Here is a 22,157-nt window from a genome sequence, read left to right as displayed (position 1 = left end):
TGCCTTAGATCACAACCCCCAAGTCCTTTTGATTTTTTTTTTTTTTTGAGTCGGAGTCTCGCTCTGTCGCCCAGGCTGGAATGCAATGGTATGATCTCAGCTCACTGCAACCTCTGCTTCCTGGGTTCAAGTGATTGAACTCAGCCTCCGGAGTAGCTGGGATTACAAGCATGTGCCACCATGCCCAGCTAATTTTTGTATTTTTAGTAGAGACAAAGTTTCACCATGTTGGCCAGGCTGGTCTCAAACTCCTGACCTCAGGTGATCCACCTGCCTTGGTCTCCCAGAGTGCTGGGATTACAGGCATGAGCCACCACGCCCAGCCCCAAGTCCTCTTGAATACCTGGAAAGCCTTCCAAAGAAAGACAAGTACAAACAAGCCCAGACTGTGAAGACTACAATAAATACTTAACTCCTCAATGTCCAGACACAGACGAACATCCACTAGCAACAAGACCATCCAAGAAAACATGACCTCACTAAGTGAGCTAAATAAGTCACCAGGGGCCAATCCTGGAGAAACAGGATTCCTTTTCAGACAGAGACTTCAAAATAGCTGTTTTGAGGAAATAAAAAGAAATTCAAAATAACACAGAGAAGGAATTCAGAATTCTGTCAGATGAATTTTAAAAAGAGATCAAAATAATTAAAAAGTATCAAGCAGAAATTCTGGAGTTGACACACTGTAGAATGCATCAGAGTCTTTTTTTTTTTTTTTTGAGACAGAGCCTTACTGTGTCGCCCAGGCTGGAGTGTAGTGGCTGTGATCTCAGCTCAGTGTGACCTCCACCTCCTGGGTTCAAGTGATTCTCCTGCCTCGGCCTCCTGAGTAGCTGGGATTACAAGCACGCGCCACTACACCTGGCTAATTTTTGTATTTTTGGTAGAGATGGGGTTTCACTATGTTGGCTAGGGTGGTCTCGAACTCCTGACCTCAGGTGAGCCACCCGCCTCGGCCTCCCAAAGTCCTGGGACTACAGGTGTGAGCCACTGTGCCCGGCCACATCAGAGTCTTTTAATAGCAGAATAGATAAAGCAGAAAAAAGAATTAGTGAGCTTGAAGACAAGCTATTTGAAAATACATAGAGGAGACAAAAGAAAAAAGAATAAAAAACAATGAGGCATGTCTACAGGATCTAGAAAATAGCCTCAACAGGGCACATCTAAGAGTTATTGGCCTTAAAGAGGAGACAGAGAAAGAGATAGGGGTAGAAAGTTTATTCAAAGGGATAATAACAGAGAACTTCCCAAACCTACAGAAAGATATCAGTATCCAAGTACAAGAAGGTTATAGAACATCCAGCAGATTTAACTGAAAGAAGACTACCTCAAGGCATTTTATCACACTCCCAAAGGTCAAAGATAAAGAAAGGATCCTAAAAGCAGCAAGAGAAAATAAACAAATAACAAAGAATGGAGCTCCAATACATCTGGCAACAGACTTTTCAATGGAAACTTTACAGGCCAGGAGAGAATGGTATGACATATTTAAAGTGCTGAAGGAAAAAAACTTTCACCCTAGAAGAGTATATAGCCAATGAAAATATCCTTCAAACATGAAAAGGCAATAAAGACTTTCCAGGGAAAACAAAAGCTGAAGATTACATCATCACCAGAGCTGCCCTCCAGAAATGCTAAAGGGAGTTCTTCAATCTGAAAGAAAGAATGTTAATGACCAAGAAGAAATTATCTGAAGGTACAAAACTCACTAGTAATAGTAAGCACAAGAAAACCACAGATTACAACGCTGTAACTGTGGTGTGTAAACTACTTTTAAGTAGAAAGAACGAATGATCAATGAATCAAAAATTATAACTATAGCAACTTTTCAAGACATAGACAGCACAATAAAATATAAATAGAAAAAACAAAATGGTGAAAAATGCAGAGATGAAGTTAAAGTACAGAATTCTTATTAGGTTTTTTTGCTGGTTTATGCAAAGTGTTAAGTTGTAATCAGCTTAAAATAATGGGTTATAAGACAGTATTTGAAAGCCTCATAGTAACCTCAAATCAAAAAACATACAACAAATACGCAAAAAATAAAAAGCAAGAAATTAAATAATACCACCAGAGAAAATCACCTTCACTAAAATGAAGACAGGAAAGAAGGAAAGAAGGAGGAGAAGACCACAAAACAACTAGAAAACAAATAACAAAACGGCAGGAGTAAGTCTACTTATCAATCAAAACATTGAATGTAAATGGACTAAACTCTCCAATCAAAAGACATAGATTGGCTGAATGTATTTTAAAAAAATGACCCAAGGATGTATTGCCTATAAGGAACACACCTCCAGTCATAAAAAAGAATGCATTCATGTCCTTTGCAGGGACATGGATGAAGCTGGAAACCATCATTCTCAGCAAACTAACACAGGAACAGAAAACCAAATACTGCATGTTCTCACTTATAAGGGGGAGTTGAACAATAAGACATGGACACAGGGAGGGGAACATAACACATCGGGGCCTGTCACGGGGTGGGGGGCAAGGGGAGGGAGAGCATTAGGACAAATATCTAAAACATGTGGGGCTTAAAACGCAAATGATGGGTTGATGGATGCAGCGAACCAACATGGCACACGTATACCTATGTAATAAACCTGCATGTTCTGCACAGGTATCCCAGAACTTAAAGTTTAATTTAAAAAAAAAGAAACATACGTCACCTATGAAGACATACATGAACTGAAAATAAAGAGATGGAAGAAAGATATTCCATGCCAATGGAAACGAAAAAAAGAGCAGGAATAGCTATACTTATATCAGACAAAATAGATTTCTAAACAAAACCCATAAAAAAAGACACAGAAGGTCACTATTTAATGATAAAGGGGTGAATTCAGTAAAAGGGTATAACAATTGAAAATATATATGCACCCAACACTGGAACACTCATATATATATACATATATAGCTAATAATATATATCTTTATAACATATAACATATAATTATATATATCTTTATGATCATATATATATCTAATAATAAAAAATATTATTAGAGCTAGAGAGATAGACCCTGATATGGTTTGGCTGTTTTCCCCAGCCAAATCTCATTTTGAATTGTAATTCCCATAATCTCCATGTGTCATGGCAGGGACCCGGTGAGAGGTAATTGAATCATGGTGGGGGCAGGGGTTTCCTGTGCTGTTCTTGTGATAGTGAATAAGTCTCATGAGATCTGATGGTTTTATAAAGGGCTGTTCCCATGCACATGCTCTCTTGCCTGCTACCATGTAAGACGTGCCTTTGCTCCTCCTTCACCTTCCTCCATGATCATGTGAGGCCTCCTCAGCCACGTAGAACTGTGAGTCCATTAAAGCTCTTTTTCTTTATTTTTATTTTTTTGAGATGGAGTCTTGCTCTGTCGCCCAGGCTGGAGTGCAGTGGTGCAATCTTGGCTCACTGCAAACCGCACCTCCCGGATTCAAGCGATTCTCATGCCACAGCCTCCTGAGTAGCTGGGATTATAGGTGCGCACCACCATGCCTGCCCAATTTTTGTAGTTTTAGTAGAGACGGGGTTTCTCTGTGTTGGCCAGGCTGGTCTCGAACTCCTGACCTCGTGATCGACCTGACTTGGACTCCCAAAGTGCTAGAATTACAGGCATGAGTCACCGTGCCTGGCTAGCCTCTTTTTCTTTATAAATTATCCAGTCTCAGGCATGTCTTTATTAGCAGCATGAGAACAGACTAATACAGTAAGAGGTCCAATACAATAGTAGCTGGAGACTTACCCCACTTTCAGCATTGGACAGCTCTTCCAGACATAGAATCAACAAAAAAACATCAAACTGCACTATAGACCCAATGGACGTAATAGGTATTTACACAGTATTTCATACAGTATCTACAGAATATACATTCTTTTCCTCAGCCAATGGACCATTCTCAAAGACAGACCATTTGTTAGGTTACAAAACAAGTCTTAAAACATTCCGAAAAAAACTGAAATAACATGAAGCATTTTCTCTGACCACAATGCCATATAACTAGAAATCAATAATGAGGAATTTTGGAAACACATGGAAATAAAACAGTATGCTCCTGAATGACCAGCGGGTCAGTGAGGAAGTTAAGAAATAGAAAATTTTCTTGAAACAAATGATAATAGACATGCAACATATCAAAACCTATAGGATACAGCAAACCCAGTACTAAGAGGGAAATTTATAGCAATAAGTGCCTACATCAAAAAAAGAAAAAATATTTCAAAGAAACAACCTAATGATGCATATTAAAGAACTAGAAAAGAAAGAGCAAACCAAACCCAAAATTAGTAGAAAAAAGAAATAATAAAGATCAGAGCAGAAATAAATGAATTTGAAATGAAGAAAACAAAAGATCAAGAAAACAAAAAGTTGGTGTTTTGAAAACATAAACAAAATTGACAAACCTTCATCTAGACTAACTGAAAAAGAGAGAGAAGACACAAATAAATAAAATTAGAGATGAAAAAAGAGACATTACCACTGACACTGCAGAAATTCAAAGCATCATTAGTGGCTATGATGAGTGACTATATACCAACAAATTGAAAAATCTAAAAGAAAGGGATAAATTATTGGACACATACACCCTACCAAAATTGAACTATGAAGAAATGCAAAACCTGAACAAATCAATAAGAAGTAGTGATATAGAAGTAATAAAAAGTCTCCCAGCAAAGTAAAGCCCAGGACCTGATGGTTTCACTGCTGAACAAATCAATAACAAGTAATGATATAGAACTAATAAACACTCTCCCAGCAAAGTAAAGCCCAGGACCTGATGGTTTCGCTGCTGAATTCTACCAAACATTTAAAGAAGAACTAATACCAATTATACTTACACTAGTCCAAAAAATAGAGAAGAAGGGAATACTTCCAAACTCTTCTACGAGATCAGTGCTACCCTGATACCAAAACCAGACAAAGACACATCAAATAAAGCAAACTTCAGGCCAATGTTTCTGATGAATACTGATGCAAAAATTCTCAATGAAACTGAATTCAACACATTAAAAAGATCATTCATCATGACCAAGTGTGATTCATCCCAGGGATGCAAGGGTGGTTCAACATATGCAAATTAATTAATGTAATACATCATAGCAAGAGAATGAAGGACAAAAATGATCAAATGATCATTTCAATTGATGCTGAAAAAGCATTTGATAAAATCCAGTATTGCTTCCTCATAAAAGCCCTAACAATACTGAGTATAGAAAGACATCCCTGAATATAATAAAAGCCACATATGATATACCCACAGCTAATATCATACTGAATGGGGAAAAACTGAAAGCCTTTCATCTTTTTTTTTTTTTTTTTTGAGACACAGTCTTGCTCTGTCACCTAGGCTGGAGTACAGTGGTGCAATCTCAGCTCGCTGCAACCTCTGCCTCCCAGATGCAAACAATTCTCATGTCTCAGCCTCACCAGTAGCTGGGATTACAGGTGCATGCTACCACACCCAAATGGAGTTTCACCGTGTTGGCCAGGCTGGTCTCAAACTCCTAGCCTTAGGTGATCTGCCCGCCTTGGCCTCCCAAAGTGCTAGGATTACAAGTGTGAGCCACCACACTGGCCACCTTTCTTCTTTGATCAGAACATGACAAGGATTCCCACTTTCACCACTCTTATTCAACATAATAATGGAAGTTTGCAGCTACAGCAATTGGACAAGCGAAAGAAATAAAGGGGATTCAAATAGGAAATGAAGAAATTTAATTACCCTTGGGTGTGGGTGGCTCATGCCTGTAATCTCGGAACTTTGGGAGGCCGAGGCAGGCAGATTGCTTTGAGACAAGCATGGGCAACATAGTGAAATATCATCTCTACAAAAAAATTAAAAAATTAGCTGAGTGTGATGGAGCATGCCTGTACATGCCTGTAGTCCCAGCTACCAGGGAGGCTGAAGTGGGAGGATCACTTGAGCCTGGGGTGTTGAGGCTTCAGTGAGCCATGATCATGCCACTGCACTCCAGCCTGGATGACAGAGTGAGATCCTGTCTCAAAAAAAAAAAAAAGGCGGGGGGAAAGAAAAAAGAAAGAAAAGAAAAGAAAAGAAAAGAAAGAAAAGAAAGAAAAGGAAGGGAGGGAGGGAGGAAGGGGAAACAAAGAAGAAAAAATTTTCCTTGTTTTTAGATGATATAATTTTATATTTAGAAAAACCCAAAGTCCACCAAATAAATATTAGAACTAATAAACAAATTCAGTAAATTTGCAGGATACAAAATTAACACACAAAAATCAGTAGTATTTCTCTATGCCAACAATGAACAATCCAAAAAAGAAATCAAGAAAGGGATCCCATTTACAATAGCTAAAAAGAAAATAAAATACCTAGAAATGAACTTAAGAAGTGAAAGATCTCTACAATGATAACTATAAAATATTGATGTAAGATTTTGAAGAGGCCACAAAAAATAGTAAGGTATTTTATGTTCACGGTTTGGAAGAATCAACACTGGTAAAATATCCATACTACCCAAAGCAGTCTCTATTAAAATACCAATAATATTCTTCACAGATATAGAAAAAAAATCCTAAAATTTATACAAAACCACCAAAGACCCAGAATAGCCAAAGCTATCCTAAGAAAAAGAACAAAACTGGAGGAATCACATTACCTGATTTCAAATTATACTACAATTAGCTGGATGTGTTGGTGCATGCCTGTAATCTCAGCTACTCAGAAGGCTGAAACATGAGAATCGCTTGAATGTAGGAGGTGGAGGTTGCAGTGAGCTGAGATCATGCCACTGCACTCCAGGCTGGGTGACAGAGTGAAACTCTGTCTCAAAAAAAAAAAAAAAAAGAAAAATTAAAAAAAAAATACTATAGTAACCAAAATGGCATGTTACTCGCATAAAAACAGACAAATGGACCAGTGGAGCAGAATAGAGAACCCAAAAACAAATCTATAACCCTACAGTGAACTCATTTTCAATAAAGGTGCCAATAACATACACTGCGGAAAAAACAATCTCTTCAATAAATGGTGCTGGGAGACCTGGATATCCATATGCAGAAGAGTAAAACTAGACTGCTTTCTCTTGCCGTGTACAAAAACCAAATCAAAATGGATTAAAGACTTAAATCTAAGACCTCAAACTATGAAATGGCTACAGAAAATATTGGGGAAAATCTCCAGGACATTGGTTAGGCAAAAATTTCTTGATTAATAACCCACAAGCACAGGCAACCAAAGCAAAAATGGGATCATATCAAGTTAAAAAGCTTCTGCACAGCAAAGGAAACAATCAACAAACTGAAGAGACAACCCAAAGAGTGAGAAAAAATATCTGCAAACTACTCATTTTGAGATATCATCTCATCCCAGTTAAGATGGCTTATATTCAAAAGACAGGCAATAACAAATACTGGTGAGGATGTGGAGAAAATGGAACCCTTGTACACTGTTGGTGGGAATGTAAATTCGTGCAACCACTATGGAGAGTTTGGAGGTGCCTCAAAAAACTAAAAATAGAGCTACCATATGATTCAGCAATCCCACTGCTGCATGTATACCCAAAAGTAAGGAAATCAGCATATCAAAGAAATATCTGCACTCCCATGTTTGTTGCAGCACTCTTCACAATAGCTAAAATTTGAAAACAATCAAAGTGTCCATCAACAGATGAATGGATAAAGAAAATGTGATACATATACACAATATAGTATTATTCAGCCATAAAAAAGAATGAAATCCTGTCATTTGCAACAACATGGATGAAACTGGAGATCATTATGTTAAGTGAAATAAGCCAGGCACAGAAAGACAAACATCACACGTTCTCACCTATTTGTGGGATTTAACAATCAAAACAATTTAACTCATGGAAATAGAGAGTAGAAGGATGGTTACTAGAGACTGGAAAACATAGAGGGGGTGGGGATGATGGGGGGCAGGTGGGGATAATAAATGTGTACAAAAATTAGAAAGAATAAGATCTACTATTTGATAGCACAACAAGGTGACTGTAGTCAACAATAATTTAATTTTCATTTAAAAATAACTAAAACAGTATAATTGTTTTGTTTGTATAATAACACAAAGAATAAAATGCATGAGGGGATGAGTATCCTATCCTTCAGGATGTGATTATCACACATTGCATGCCTGTATCAAAACTTCTCCTGTACCTCATATATACATGTACTATCTACCTACAAAAATTAAAAATTAAAAAAATTATATGGAACCACAAAAGACCCAGAATAGCCAAACCTGTCCTAAGCAAAAAGAACAAAACTGGAGGAATCACATTACCTGACTTCAAATTATACTACAGAGCTAGAGTAAACAAAATGGCATGGTACTGGCATAAAAACAGACACATAGATCAGTAGAACAGAGCGGAGAACCCAGAGATAAATCCACACAGCTACGGTAAACTCATTTTTGACAAAGTTGCCAAGAACATACACGGGGGAAAGGACAGTCTCTTCAATAAATGATGCTGAGAAAATTGGATATCCATATGCAAAAGAGTGAAACTAGATCTCTATCTCTTGCCATTTACAAAAATCAAAGAAAAATGGATTAAAGGCTGGGAGTGGTGGCTCACACTTGTGAGGCCAAGGTGGGCCAATCGCTTGAGCTTAGGAGTTTGAGACCAGACTGGGTAACATGGCAAAAACCCATCTCTATACAAAATACAAAAATTAGCTGAGCATGGTGGTGCACACCTGTAGTTCCAGCTAATGGGGAGGCTGAGGTTGGAGGATTACTAGAACTCGGGAAGTTGAGGCTGCAGTGAGTCATGAGCATGCCACTCCACTCCACTTTATAACACACTGTTGTCTACATAAGGATAGCTACATCCCTTAATCTTAAACTCCCACCGCTTTCAGACACTATCATACCCCGCCCCCCTTCCCCCCGCGAACCCCCGTGCATTCTGAAACTCATGGTTTGGTGAGTGTTGTCCAGGAATGGCTACAAACCCACATTACTATGATATCGGACTTCTACTCGTGTAGTCATTTGTTAGTTAACTGTACATTTTGGAAGGTTTTTGAGTAGAGAAGTGAAATAATCCAACGTTTGGGAAGATTTTCTTGTGCAGGATTGGAGGAGGACGGGAAAGAGGGAAAAAGCATTGCGTGTGTGTGTGTGTGTGTGTGTGTGTGTGTGAAGTTATTACAACTATCTATCTTGAAGCATGCGAGGTAGAAGGGCCTGAATTGCCATGAAACGCAATGACGATAAACGAAGGGACCCGTGAGAAAGGGGCAAAGAGGTGTCTCAATAAAATAAGCAACGGCCTGCTGTGGGGGGATTCGGGTCTCAGTATAGGCTGCCACTGTCAGCTTTGCAATATTCCTCGAGCCTTTATCCATGAGTAAGACAGGATGGCTCTACCTTGCAGGGTTACAGCATGGAGCTGCGGGACTGCGCCGGCAGTGCGCTGAGCAGCATCCCTGCGATAGGGTGAGTGCACCAACCCTTGTTGTCTCTCTTAGTAAGAAAGAGGAGGGGTAGATAATAGCATCTTCACCCCAGTAGTTGCCGTAAGTAGTAATGCTAAGAATCCGGCACGTCGTAGGCATCAATCTCAGTCCGCCATCTCCCCTTGCTACCACGCCAGGAGGTACACAGAGGAGACTGCCCCGACTGGCAACTCCCGCGCCGGGGTTCCCTGGCCACCCTCCCGCGTTCCCTCCAGCCGCGCGCTGTTGCCAGGGCCCGGGCACCGCCCAGCTCCACTACGGACCAATGGCAGCGCGGTTTGGGCACCGCCCAGCTGCAGCGCAAGCCAATGGAGGCGCGGCGCGGGCACCGCCCTGATCCGGCGCGGGCCCCGCCCTGATCCGGCGCGGGCCAATAGCGGCGTGGCCCGAAGCGGGGGCCGCCCCGGTCGGGCAGGGAGGCGGGGAGGTGGCCACTGGCTCCGCCCCGCTCCCCTCTGACCCGGTGTCTAGTCTCTCCGTCTTCCTGTTCCAAACCACGTGGACGCGTCTGGGCTGCTGGAGGCAGCCCGAGCCGCCGCCGTCGGTGTCGCCGCCACCACCACCATCGGAGTCACGAGTCCCGCGTCTGTCCGAAGTCGCCGCTCTCGGGCTGCTCACGTCTCTTCGGAGAGCGCGCACATGGCGACTCAGGCGCACTCCCTCAGCTACGCAGGGTGCAACTTCTTGCGCCAACGTCTGGTCCTGTCTACTCTGAGCGGGCGCCCCGTCAAAATCCGAAAGATTCGGGCCAGAGACGACAACCCGGGCCTCCGAGGTAACTTGGTGTGGGCGGCGCGCGGCGTGGGCGCGGGGGCTGAGGGGAGACCGAGCTGATGCCCTGGGGGCCCGCGCGGTGTTGGTTGGGGGGCTCGGCGTCCGGCGAGCGCGTCGGGGAGGGCAGGTGGCGCGTCGCCTCCAAAGCCGGAGGGGCACGCACGGTGGGGGAGGCGGGGTCGGGGCCCGAGGGGAGCGCTCAGCTGCAAGCTGCGCTCGGCGTCTCCGGGGCGCTGGTAGTAAACAGCTGCACGTTTTCCAGCTTTACGTGTAGCAACAAATCCCTGGCGTCGCCCCTTCGCGTCCCTTTTGCCCCTCTTGCCTTCGCCATAAACCTCCAAAGGAGAAAAACAGTTTGTTGGACCGAAATATGGTGAATGAGCCGGGGGAGAGACATTGGGAGAGAAAAGTACCTTGGGTTGGTTCTCTGCCCTGTCTCAAAGCAGGTCTCAGAAGCAGCTGCCCCCTTGGACACCGGCTGTTCCTGTCGCCATGATTTCTCGGCTGCCCTCACACTTGTCCTTGGGTGTGGATAAAGAAATTTTTAAAATTCTGTGTTTGTTTTCAGCCGTGACTGTGATTGATGTGCGCAGGACAAGAGCTTTGAGATAGATTTTTAACAGTCATGGGCCTAATTGCCTTGTCTTTAGAAAAGGGGTTGGTGACAAGCGCTAAACTGCAGGCTTCCAAGCTCACTTCTTGCTCCACAATGGTAGGTTAAAAAGAAATAGGCCCATTTAAACCCTCATCTCATTAAATGGCGCCGGTTTTCAACTGGCCTTGGTTTACACCTGGCCCCCTGGAATGAGATACATGCATTTAAAAGCTTCTGACTGGTGGTTATCCCAAGTTGGGCGAGTCAGCAGTCAGGTGAAAAAGGAAAAAACCTGTCTGTAAATTGAAAAAGAGTGTTTGTGGTTGGTCCTGGAAGCTTCCTGGGCGGCGCTGATGTGTTTCATTTTGCACTGGCTCTTGTTTTATCTGTCTGAATGCATTTTTTGGATAGTTAGATCTCTGCCTCTCTTGGGTGGTAATTGGTTGCACATAAAGGGCAGAGATGCCATGCTATTGACGGAGATAGGTTAGGAAGGAAAGAAGCAGAATATCCCAGGTACAGTGCTGAGAAACCTAGTGATGGTAGGAAAAACTTGTGTTGGTGGTTCCTGTCCTCTCTCTGCTGCTCAAAAACAATGAGAAAGTTAAGGAGAGACCACAAATGGTTTATGCCACGACTTTTCCGTCAACAACGGTTCCACTTAGTTTGACCCTTGGGCAAAGTGTTTGCTTGATTGCTGTGTGGCATTCTCAGCCAGCTCTCCATCCTCTTTACCCTCAAGTTAGCTCAGAGAACTTGCCACTAGCTGGATATGGTAAGAAGATGGGCTTCTACTTTGTATAAAAGTAGGCATAACTTTTTTTTTTTTTTTCCAGAGAAATGGAAGTATAGCCTGGAAACCTGGGTTCTCTAAAATGAATCTAGTTCTATTTAGAGTTTTTCTCTTGACAGGTGGCCACCAATTTAATATTTAGTGTTCCAAAGTATGCTTCTCCTTCTCCCCCTCCACTGTATGTGAGCATCTCTTCAAAGCATCTCACACATATGAGCTCCCGTTTCTTCCAAGAACAGGGCTTGGCCACTTGGCACTTTCTTGAAAGGGTGTCAGACGCTGATACCTGAGGGAGGTAGAACTGCTTGGCAGGTGTGCTGGTATTTTATGGGGAACATTACTGTAGAGCATTATTTGCCTTACCCCGTTCATATACCAGGGGAAGAAAGAGACTCCTAGTTATTTGTACATCCTTGCGCTGGCTTCAGGGCCTCAGAAACCTTGTAGATGTTTGTCTGCTTAATTTCTTTCTTTTTTTTTGAGACAGAGTCTTACTCTGTCTCCCAGGCTGGAGTGCCGTGGTACGATCTCGGCTCACTGCAACCTCCGCCTCCTGGGTTCATGCAGTTCTCCTGCCTCAGCCTCCCTCGTAGCTGGGATTACAGGTGCCTGCCACCATGCCCAGCTAAGTTTTAGTAGAGTATTTTTAGTAGAGATGGGGTTTCACCATGTTGGCCAGGCTGTATCAAACTGCTGACCTCAGGTGATCCGCCTGCCTTGGCCTCCCAGAGTGCTGGGATTACAGGTGTGAGCCACTGCGCCCAGCCTGTCTGCTTAATTTCTTACAGAGGGAACAGAGAGATAGATATGCATTTGCAGATATACATGTATATGTGTATATGTATACATGTACATGTAAGTGTATATACATATACGTGCACACATAAATAGATGTAGTCCCTGACACATGATTTCTGGTCACAGTCAAGGGGGTCCTTGGTAGCTTGATTGAAGATGTAGCCGGAAGCCTATGTTGCCCGTCATCTGTCCCTTTCTGACTTTTCCTGACTCAGATTCTCAGAGTTGGAAAAAACTCAGAGCATATCCAATAAAATCTTCAGTTCTAATGCAAGAATCACATCTCTTCAAGGTGCTTGCTTAAAACATCCCTCCATGGTGTGGGCTTTGGAGGGTAGGGGTAGTATGGGAGGCTTTCGGCCTCAGGAACATTTATTTAGAAAGTGTTTATTGAGCCACAGTATGTGCAAGGCTTTGTATGGGGGTGAGTGTAATATATGTGAGAAGCTGGTTGCCCCTGTTCTCATGGAGCTTGTCATCTAAGTAGGATGTTACTAAGTTTGAGTAACTTGAAATAGGAAGGATTGAGTATTGTACAGGGGCTCAGTGGAGTTCAGAGCAGACACTTCCCTGAAAGTTACGAAGGAAGGCAGGTTTTCTGGATCTGATCTGGACAGATAGGATTGAGATGGTGGCTGCGGAAATCATTGTTTGCAAAATAAACAGTTCTTTTTTTAAAGAAATTTTATTTTAGAATTGGGGGTACATGTGCATGTTTGTTACATGGATATATTGCCTACTGGTGGGGATTGGGCTTCTGGTGTACCCATTATCCAAATAGTGAACATCGTACCCAATAGGTAATTTTTCAACCTCCCTCAATCTTCCTCCTTTTCGAGTCCCCAGTGTTTGTTATTTCCATGTTTAAGTCCATGTGTATCCATTGTTCAGCTCCCACTTATAAGTAAGAACATGGAGTATTTGATTTTCTGTTTCTGAATTAGTTCTCTTAGGATAATGGCCTCTAGCTCCATGTTGTTGCAAAGGACATTATTTGATTCTTTTTTTTTTTTTTTTTTTGAGACAGTCTCACTCTGTCATGAGTGCAGTGGTGTGATCATGGCTCACTGTAGCCTCAACCTCTTGGGTTCAGGTGATCCTCTCACGTTAGCTTCCTGAGTAGCTGGAACTACAGATGTGTACCACAGCATCTAGTTGATTTAAAAAATTTTTTTTGTAGAGATGGGGTCTTGTCTATGTTGCCAAGGCTGGTCTTGAACTCCTGGACTCAAGCAGTCCTCCTGCCTCAGCCTCCCAAATTGCTGGGATTACAGGCATGAATAACCATGCCCAGCCTGATTTCATTCTTTTTTATGGCTGTGTAGTATTCCATAGTGTATACGTACCACATTTTCTTTATCCAGTCAACCATTGGTGGACACTTAGGTTAGTTCCATCACTTTGGTATTGTGAATAGTGCTGCAATAAACATACAAGTACAGGTGTCTTTTTTGTATAATGATGTCTTTTCCTCTGGGTAGATACCCAGTAGTGGAATTGCTGGGCCATATGGTAGTTCTGTTTTTAGTTCTTTGAGAAATCTCCATATGAAAGAAACAGTTTTTAAGTCAAAAAGTTCTTTATTTTCTTTATTTTACTGCGGTAAAATCCTTAATTTGTCATGGTCATAATACTTGGCAATTAAGAGCTTGGGGTCAGTATTGGACCTTGGTTTGAGTACGAGTTCTGCCTTTCGCTATTAGCTCTTGGTCCTTGGGCAAATTATTTTAACTATTCTCTTCTGAGCCTCAACTTTTTCACCTGTAAAGTGGGGCCAGTACTACTGATTTCACAGGGTTATTGTGAGGACTAAATGAAATAATACTTCAAAGTGTACTGAACAGTGCCTGGCACATAGGAAGAATAAATGTCAGCTGATTTTATTATTATGTAGCTTGAACCCACTGGGTATAGGTCCGCTCCCTGGCATGCCAAATCTGTTCCTGCTTCTATATGGAAATTTTTCAGATATTTGAAGAGAATTATGCCGTTCTTCTCTTAGGTGGTTGTTTCCACATATTTGTATGTTATATGTAAAGCACAGTGGTTTTCAACCAGGGGCACTTTTGTTCAGTGGGGGGACATTTGGGAGCATTTGGAGACATTTTTGGTTGTCACAGCTTGGCAGAGGGGAATGCTACTGGCCTCTAGTGGTTAGAATCCAAGGATGCTGCTCAATATCCTACAGGACAGCCTCCTACAACAAAGAATTATTCCATTCAAAATGTCAGTAGTGCTGATGTAGAAAAACCCTGGCCTACTTGACAGTAGTAATTAAACCTTTTCTTTTCCCTGTATCCCTAATGATTAGGAATAGCAGCATGTGACACCAAGAAGACTACACAAGGATTTAGAAACAAATGAGACACAGATCAAACTCTGTGACTTCAGGCAAATCATTGAATCTCTTAAAACCGTCCCCTTCCATTGCAAAGGGGTTGTAAATACTGAAAAGAATCTGAACCCCAAAGAAGGATGGTCCCGGGCTGGTGATTATAATTGTCCAGCCACATGTATAATTTATGCTTCAGTTTTGAGGAACATGAACAATTAAGTTTATCTCATTGTACTCTTCCTTTCATTGAAGAGGAAGTAAATGTTTTTTCTTGTTGCTGCTGTTTTACTCAAGGTAAAAAAGGCAACCCGTAGTTAGGTAAGACAGTTGGTGAAGACAGACGTGTACTGAGGGACAGAGCTGGAAAGAGAATGTGGCCAGCTCCTGCCTGAAGGACCTGTTCTCTCTCATTTCACAGCGTGATGGACCTGGGTGTTCCTCATCAGTATTATAAAGCAGCTGTCCAAAGTGCCTCTATCTCTGGATTTCATGAGGACTGTGTCCTGCAGGGTTCAGTTTAACAGTCTCTGTATAATGTGAGGTCTAAATGGAAGAGAATCTCACCAGAATAATTGTTTAAAGTTGGAATAGCAGAAATAATGGACTTGAACAAGAGCAGTGATATAGGAGTTAGAAGACAGGACTGCTACTACCCAGGATCCTGAGCAGGTCATGTAACTAAGCCTTAGTGTCTTCCCCTGTGAAATTGAGAGGAGTTACTTGGTCCCATGGGGGAGTGCTCCATATGGCTTAAGCAGATAAGATTCTGAAAAAGAAGAGCTAAGTGGAGTTTTAATCAAAAGGGTCCTTTAAAATGTGCTGAGGAAGCATGCCACAAAGAGGTCCTTTGAAAGGTAAAACATGTTTTGGTAAACCAGTGCATTGTTTTGGGAATAAATCTGGCTGTTCCTAACTTGGATCTTTTAAAAGGAGGATGTGCCTATATTTTATTTCAGCCTGGTTTGGGACCCAGAATTCTTGATGGACAACTGGTTTTGGGGCGTAACAGATAACTTTACTACTAACTGTAGATTGAATATGTCCTGTTAATAAGGAACATACCCTTTTGTGCCTCTGATGACAAAGTATGCTTCCAAGTGATGATTTTTGGCTGCCCAAAATAAGACTTCTTCTTTTTTTTTTTTTTAAAGACAAATGCCAAGAATCCTAATGACCAGTTTTCAGATACAGTGTTGTTTGGAAGCTGTTGTATAAATGCCTTGCCTTTTCTTTTCTTTTCTTTTCCTCTCTCCCTCCCCTTCTCTGCCTCCCTCTCTTCCTTTCCCCTTCCCCCCTCTCTCCCTCCCCCATCCCTCTCCCCCTCCTCTCCCTCCCTCCCCTTCCTCTCCTTCGTCTTTTTCTCCCTTCCTCCCTTCCTTCCTCTGTTTCTCTTTTCTTCTTTTTCTTAGAGATGGGATCTCACTATGTTGATCAGACTGATCTCAAACTACTGGCGTCCAGTGAGCCTTCTGCCTACCTGTCCCAAAGTGCTGAGATTACAGGCAAGAGCCACAGTGCCTGGCCGTAAGTGCTACTTCAGATGGAACTATCTACCATCTTTTTTAAGAAAACAAACTTTTTATTTTGAGATAATCGTAGATTCACATGCAGTTGTAATAAATAATGCAGAAAGATCCTGTCTGTACTTTATCCAGTTTCCCCCAATGGTGATATATGGAAAAACTATAGTACAATGTTAGAACTAGGTTATTGACATTGATACAGTGAGATACAGAACATTTCTATCACTCCAAGGATTCTTCACGTTTGTTGCTCTTTTGTAGCCACACTCAGTTTCCTCCTTCCCCCACTTCTTCCTTAACCCTTGTCAGTCTCTAATCTGTTCTTTAATTTCTGTAATTTTGTCATTTGAAGACTGCTCCATAAATGGAATCATATAGTATGTAACCTTTGGATTGGCTTTTTTCTGTTTTCTTAAATTTTATATTATAAATTTAAAAAATTTTTAAAAAGAAAAAACTTGAAGGGCCTTGAATGAGTCCTATATTTTTATTTTTTGTCACTACCTCCCTGGGTTGGGAGTGGGTAATTTGCATGCTTGCTACCTTCCTTGGATGTGGTAGCCATTTCTCAGACTCTGACTCTGGAATCAAACCCTGATTCCCTGTCACCCATGGTCACCGTGGTAGGCATGGTGACTATCATCAAAAGTTGATACGGCAGACGTTCAAATGGGTTGTTGCTGCCACGTGGGGGTGTGTGATTAGCCTAAGGTTATATAGAGTCACTATAAGGACTGACTTTTTTTCAGTCAGCATGATTCTCTGGAGATTTATCTAAGATGTTTTTATCAAGTTTGTTCCCTTTTGTTGCTGAGTAGTATTTCATGGTATGAAAATATCACAAGTCTTTTTATTTACCTGTTGAAAAACATCTAGGTTGTTTCCAGTTTTTGGCTATCTCGAACAAGGCTGCTATAAAAATTTGTGGACAGGTTTTTCTTTTTTTTTATTTTTATTTTTTATGATGTCTAGCTCTGTTGCCCAGGCTGGAGTGCAGTGGCACGATCTTGGCTCACTGCACCCTCCCACTCCTGGGTTCAGGCGATTCTCCCACCTCAGCCTCCCAAGTAGCTGGGATTACAGGCACCCACCACCATGCCCAGCTAATTTTTGTATTTTTAGTAGAGACGGGGTTTCGGCACGTTGGCCAGGCTGGTCTCGAACTCCTGACATTGGGTGATCCACCCACCTCAGCCTCCCAAAGTGCTGGGATTACAGGTGTGCACCACCATGCCCAGCCAGGTTTTTAAATTTTTTTATGTGAACATAGTCTTCCTTTCTCTGGAATAAATGCCCAGGAGTGCTCTTGCAGGGTTGTATGGTAGTTGCATGTTTAGTTTTTTAAGATATTGCTGCCCTGTTTTCCAGTGTGGATGTACTTTTTTTTTTTTTTTGAGATGGAATCTCACTCTGACTTCCAGGCTGGAATGCAGTGATGTGATCTTGGCTCACTGCAACCTCTGCCTCCCAGGTTCAAGTGATTCTCCTGCCTCAGCCTCCAGAGCAGCTGGGATTACAGGTGTGCACCACCACACCTGGCTAATTTTTTATATTTTTGGTAGAGATGGGGTTTCACTGTGTTGGCCAGGCTGGTCTCAAACTCCTGACCTCAAGTGATCCTCCTGGCTCGGCCTCCCAGAGTGCTGGGATTACAGGCGTGAGCCACCACACTGGCCTGGATGTACCATTTTATATTCCTATCTGTAGTGTATGAGGGATTGAGTTTCTCTGCATCCTTTCTAGCATTTGGTGTTATCACTACTTTTATTCTGATAGGTATGTAGTGATGCCCCAGGGTGGTCTTAATTTGCGTATTACAAATGACTAATGATGTCTTAAGTGAAACATCTTTCCAAGTCTTTTGTCCATTTCTAATAGGATTGTTTGTATTAACTGTTTTGTTTTGTTTTTTTGAGATAGGGTCTTGCTTTTTCATCCAGGCTTGAGTACAGTGACACGATCATGGCTCACTACTGCCTCAGCTTCCTGGGCGTAAGCAAATCTTTCATCTCAGCCTCCCAAGTAGCTGGGACTACAGGCACATACCATCATGCCCGGCTAATATTTTAACTTTTTGTAGAGATGGAGTCTCGCTATGTTGTCCAGGCTGGTCTTGAATTTGTGGCCTCAAGCCATCTTTCTGCCTCACCTTTCCAAAGTGTAATTCCTAAGGTATTACAGGTGTGAACCACTGTGCCTGGCCTCTATTGTTGCTTTTGAGACTACTTTATATATGCTAGTCTTTTGGCAGATTTGTAGTTTGTTAATATTTTCTCCCACTGTGCACCTTGTCTTCTTATTATCTTAATATGGTTTCCAGAGGAAAATATTTTAATTTTAATGATGTAGAATTTATGATTTTTTTCTTTTGTGGCAGTGCTTTTAGTGTTAAGTCTAAGAACTCTTTGCCTAGCTTTAGGTGCGAGACTTGGGTTGCGATTCTTTTTTTTTTTTTTTTTTGCCTATGGAAAGCCAATTGCCCAAGCATCATTTGTTGAAACGGCATCTTTTTTCCATTTAATTGCTTTTGTGCCTTTGTACAAAATCAGTTCAGCATTTTTGTGTGGATCTCTTTCTGGGTTCTCAATTCTGTTCCATTGATTTATATGTCTGTCTCTTGCCAATACGACACAGTCTTTTTTTCTTTTTTTTTGAGACGGAATCTCGCTCTGTTGCCGCTGGAGTGCGGTAGTGCAATCTTGGCTCACTGCAGCCTCCGCCTCCCAGGTTCTAGCGATTCTCCTGTCTCAGTCTCCCGAGCATCTGGGATTATAGGCGTGTGCCACCACGCCTGGCTATTTTTTTTTTTTTTTTGTATTTTTGTAGAGGCGGGGTTTCACCATGTTGGCCAGGCTGGTCTCGAACTTCTGAGTCCAAGTAATCCACCCGCCTTGGGCTCTCAAAGTGCTGGGATTACAGGTGTGAGCCACAGCTCCTGGCCAGTATATCACACAGTCTTGATTACTTACTGTCGCTGTATAATGAGTCTTGAAGTTGGTTAGACTGATTCCTCCCAGTTTGTTTTTCAAAATCATTTTAGTTATTCTAGTTCCTTTGCCTTTCAATATAAATTTTAGAATAATCTTGTCTAATATACAAAAAAGCTTTCCAGTATTTTGACAAGAATTATATTACACCCATATGTCCATTTGGGGATAATTGTTGTCTTTATTATGTTGAGGTTTTGATCCATGAACATGATCTGTCTCTCTACTTACTTAAATCTGTTTCTTTTCCCCAGATGAAATCTTATAGGTTTATTTAAAACGTAACTCTCATCTTGAGATGAGAAATGTTCATTTGTTCACAAAATGTTCATTTTTCAATGTTTACAAAATATTCATTTTTTTTACTTTGTTATTTAAAAATATACGGAAGTAGTTTACTTAAATTTTTATTACATATTTATTAAGGCAGGTAACTACATAGAAAAAAATTGTATTCTGTCTTAAGCATACTTGGGAATAAACCATTTGACAAATTATTGCACATCTGAAACCACAGTGCATAACAAACTACAAAAAATGGTAAGTTTTGTTTTGTTTTGTTTTGTTTTGTTTTTTTAAGACAGGATCTTGCTCTGTCACACAGGCTGGGGTGCAGAGGTGCGACCTTAGCCCACTGCAACCTTGAATTCCTGGGCTCAAGCAATCCTCTTGCCTCAGCCTCCTGAGTAGTTAGGACTACAGGTGTGTACCACCACACTTGGGTAATTTTTTTCTTTTTCTTTTTCCTTTTTTTTTTTTTTTTTTTTTAAGAGGTAGGGTTTACTGTTTTGTCCAGGCTGGTCTAGGAACTCCTGGGCTCAAGCAGTCCTCCTGTCTTGGCCTCCCAAAGTGTCAGAATTACAGGTGTTGAGCCACTGCATCTGACCAAAATGTTAAAGACATAAACAAGGCTTATTTATCTTACTTAGGTCATAAATGTAGATCAGAAGACAAAAGTAGATTTTCCTTGTCAAAGTATGCAGCAGTTTCAGAACTTTGGCTTCCTCGTTTAGTGCTTTTTAGAACCAAGACTAACCAAGCACCATTATTTAGGATATTAACACACATTTTCTGTATCTGAATTTCTTCTTCTAACATCATAATAATGATTTTTAGAAGGCAAAGAGAATACAAGGTGTTCTTCATGCTTATATCATATTAAAACACAATTCAAGAGAATTCTAGTTTTCCCTCCCCTCAACTTAGGGATTTCATTTATACCCTTATATCCACAACTTCCAGTCACCTGCTTAGTGTTTTCTAAGTCCAGGAATATTCAAGTTGGATTTAGAATTGGAGTGATAGCAGATCCGATCACAGATCCCACCTGTTCTTTGATTTTTAGCTTTTGGATTCCTAATTTTTCTTGATTATTCACTCACAAGTTGACTCAGTTCAGCACTTGACCATGATTGTAGTGCTTCCCAGGTGGACTCCTCTTACTGGGGAGACAGTGTGAAAGGTAAAAAAAAAAAGCTACTGAATTCTCTTCTGGCGGCGTGGGTCATATCCACTGTTTGTGATTTAAAAGTGCTTCATGTGGAAGGCAAGGCAGTCTGACCTGGAAAATGCAGGGTTGTACTTCTGGCATTGGAACGGGCTGTTCCCTGTGTGTTGGCAATAGTGCCTGGTCAGTTCATCTGAGAGGACAGATTTCCACTCACGGCCATCTCAGGCCCAGTGGTAAGGTTTCTCATCTCTGTAGGTTTGCGGTGTTTCTTGAGGCGAGAGCTGTCTGTGTAGGTTTTGCCGCTGCCTATGTAATCCCAAGTGTGGGTAGTGATCTTTTTTGGCTTGTGCTCCTCCAAGATGCAGGAACAGGGTGCCACGAGCTCTTGGTAATGGAGCAGCGAGACCTGCAGCTACATCTGGTCGGGCAGGAAGAGTGGGAAGTTGGGCTGGGTGGCACAGAAGCCCAGGGGAGCAGCAGCACAGGGTGACAGTCCCTGCTGCTCAGCAGTTCCTTGGGACCCAGGGTCGGAATAGTCTTGGTAAAGGAGCTGCTATGCGGGGGGAGGTCGCCTTTGGGCATTGCTGAAAGCGGGGCCTGTGCCCAGGTGGGCCTCTATGGGCCAGACGACGTTGGGGGCCTGCGGCTGGAGGGTGCCCCCACTGCTGGGTGGGTGTCGGCACGGCTGCCTTTGCTAACACTGAAGACCGAAGAGCTGCCGAACTCGTTCCCAGGGGCGCTCCTTGACGCTGTCCACATGGAACTTGCCTGCCAGCCTGCCGGCTGCGGTGGAACTTACACGGGTTAAGTTCTGGGCGCGGGAGCCCTGCCGTCCAGTCGCCCAGGGGTCTCACGCTGTTGAAGTCCTCCAGGTTGAAGGGAGCTGTGGGAGGGGCCCAAACTCCCAGCTGTAGAGGAGGCCTCGGCCGGTGTTGCCCGGTCCAACGCCCCGATGCCCCTGGCCTGCATGGCTAGTCAAAGCGGCCGGTGGCCGGTGCGCTGGTGGGGTGCTGCTCGGTGGGGGGGACGATCGGCTGACGCCAGCGAGGACACGGTGGCGGCCACTGACTCCTGCCGGAACAGCGAACTGGAAGGGATGAAGTCCTGGTCCATGAGGTCATGGGACTCCTCCCATGGAATGTGGGATTGCTACCACTGAAAGCTACGCCAACTCAGCCGCTCTCCCAAGTCTGTCACCAGGTCATGGGGTGGCTGGGAAGCACCAGGGGAAGTCGCTTTATGTGGAGAGCACCTCCAACTGCCGGACGGTGTCTTCTGCTTCCGGTTGGGTGGACTGCAACATGGAGAGCGACTGGAACAGTGGGTCACTGACAGCCATGTCAGACTTGCTAGGTGGCTGCCTCATTAATGTGGGGCCCTGAAGAGGCCCTCAGGAGCCCGAAGCAGCAGGCGTATCTCAAAGCCAATGAAGAGGGGATAGAAAGATTAGAAATGA

General features: G+C 42.7%; 1 protein-coding gene across 3 annotated transcripts in view; it reads left to right on the top strand.

Annotated features, from left to right (window-relative positions):
• Nucleotides 1–9,813: 9,813 nt before the first annotated feature.
• Nucleotides 9,814–22,157, top strand: part of RCL1 (RNA terminal phosphate cyclase like 1) — a 68,738-nt gene continuing 56,394 nt past the window's right edge. Inside the window, exons 1-2 of one of the 3 annotated variants that reach the window (XM_016960551.4) lie at nt 9,819–10,221; nt 16,151–16,265. In XM_016960551.4, the coding sequence (XP_016816040.2) occupies nt 16,166–16,265 (100 nt within the window). In that variant the 5' untranslated portion in view covers nt 9,819–10,221; nt 16,151–16,165. Of the gene's footprint in view, nt 10,222–16,150; nt 16,266–22,157 lie in introns of all 3 variants that reach the window. The other 2 variants (XM_520471.9, XR_010148983.1) reach the window with 2 other exon arrangements.

Source organism: Pan troglodytes, chromosome 11, assembly GCF_028858775.2.
Source record: "Pan troglodytes isolate AG18354 chromosome 11, NHGRI_mPanTro3-v2.0_pri, whole genome shotgun sequence".
Classification (NCBI taxonomy): Eukaryota; Metazoa; Chordata; class Mammalia; order Primates; family Hominidae; genus Pan; species Pan troglodytes.
This window is presented reverse-complemented; position numbering and strand designations above follow the sequence as displayed.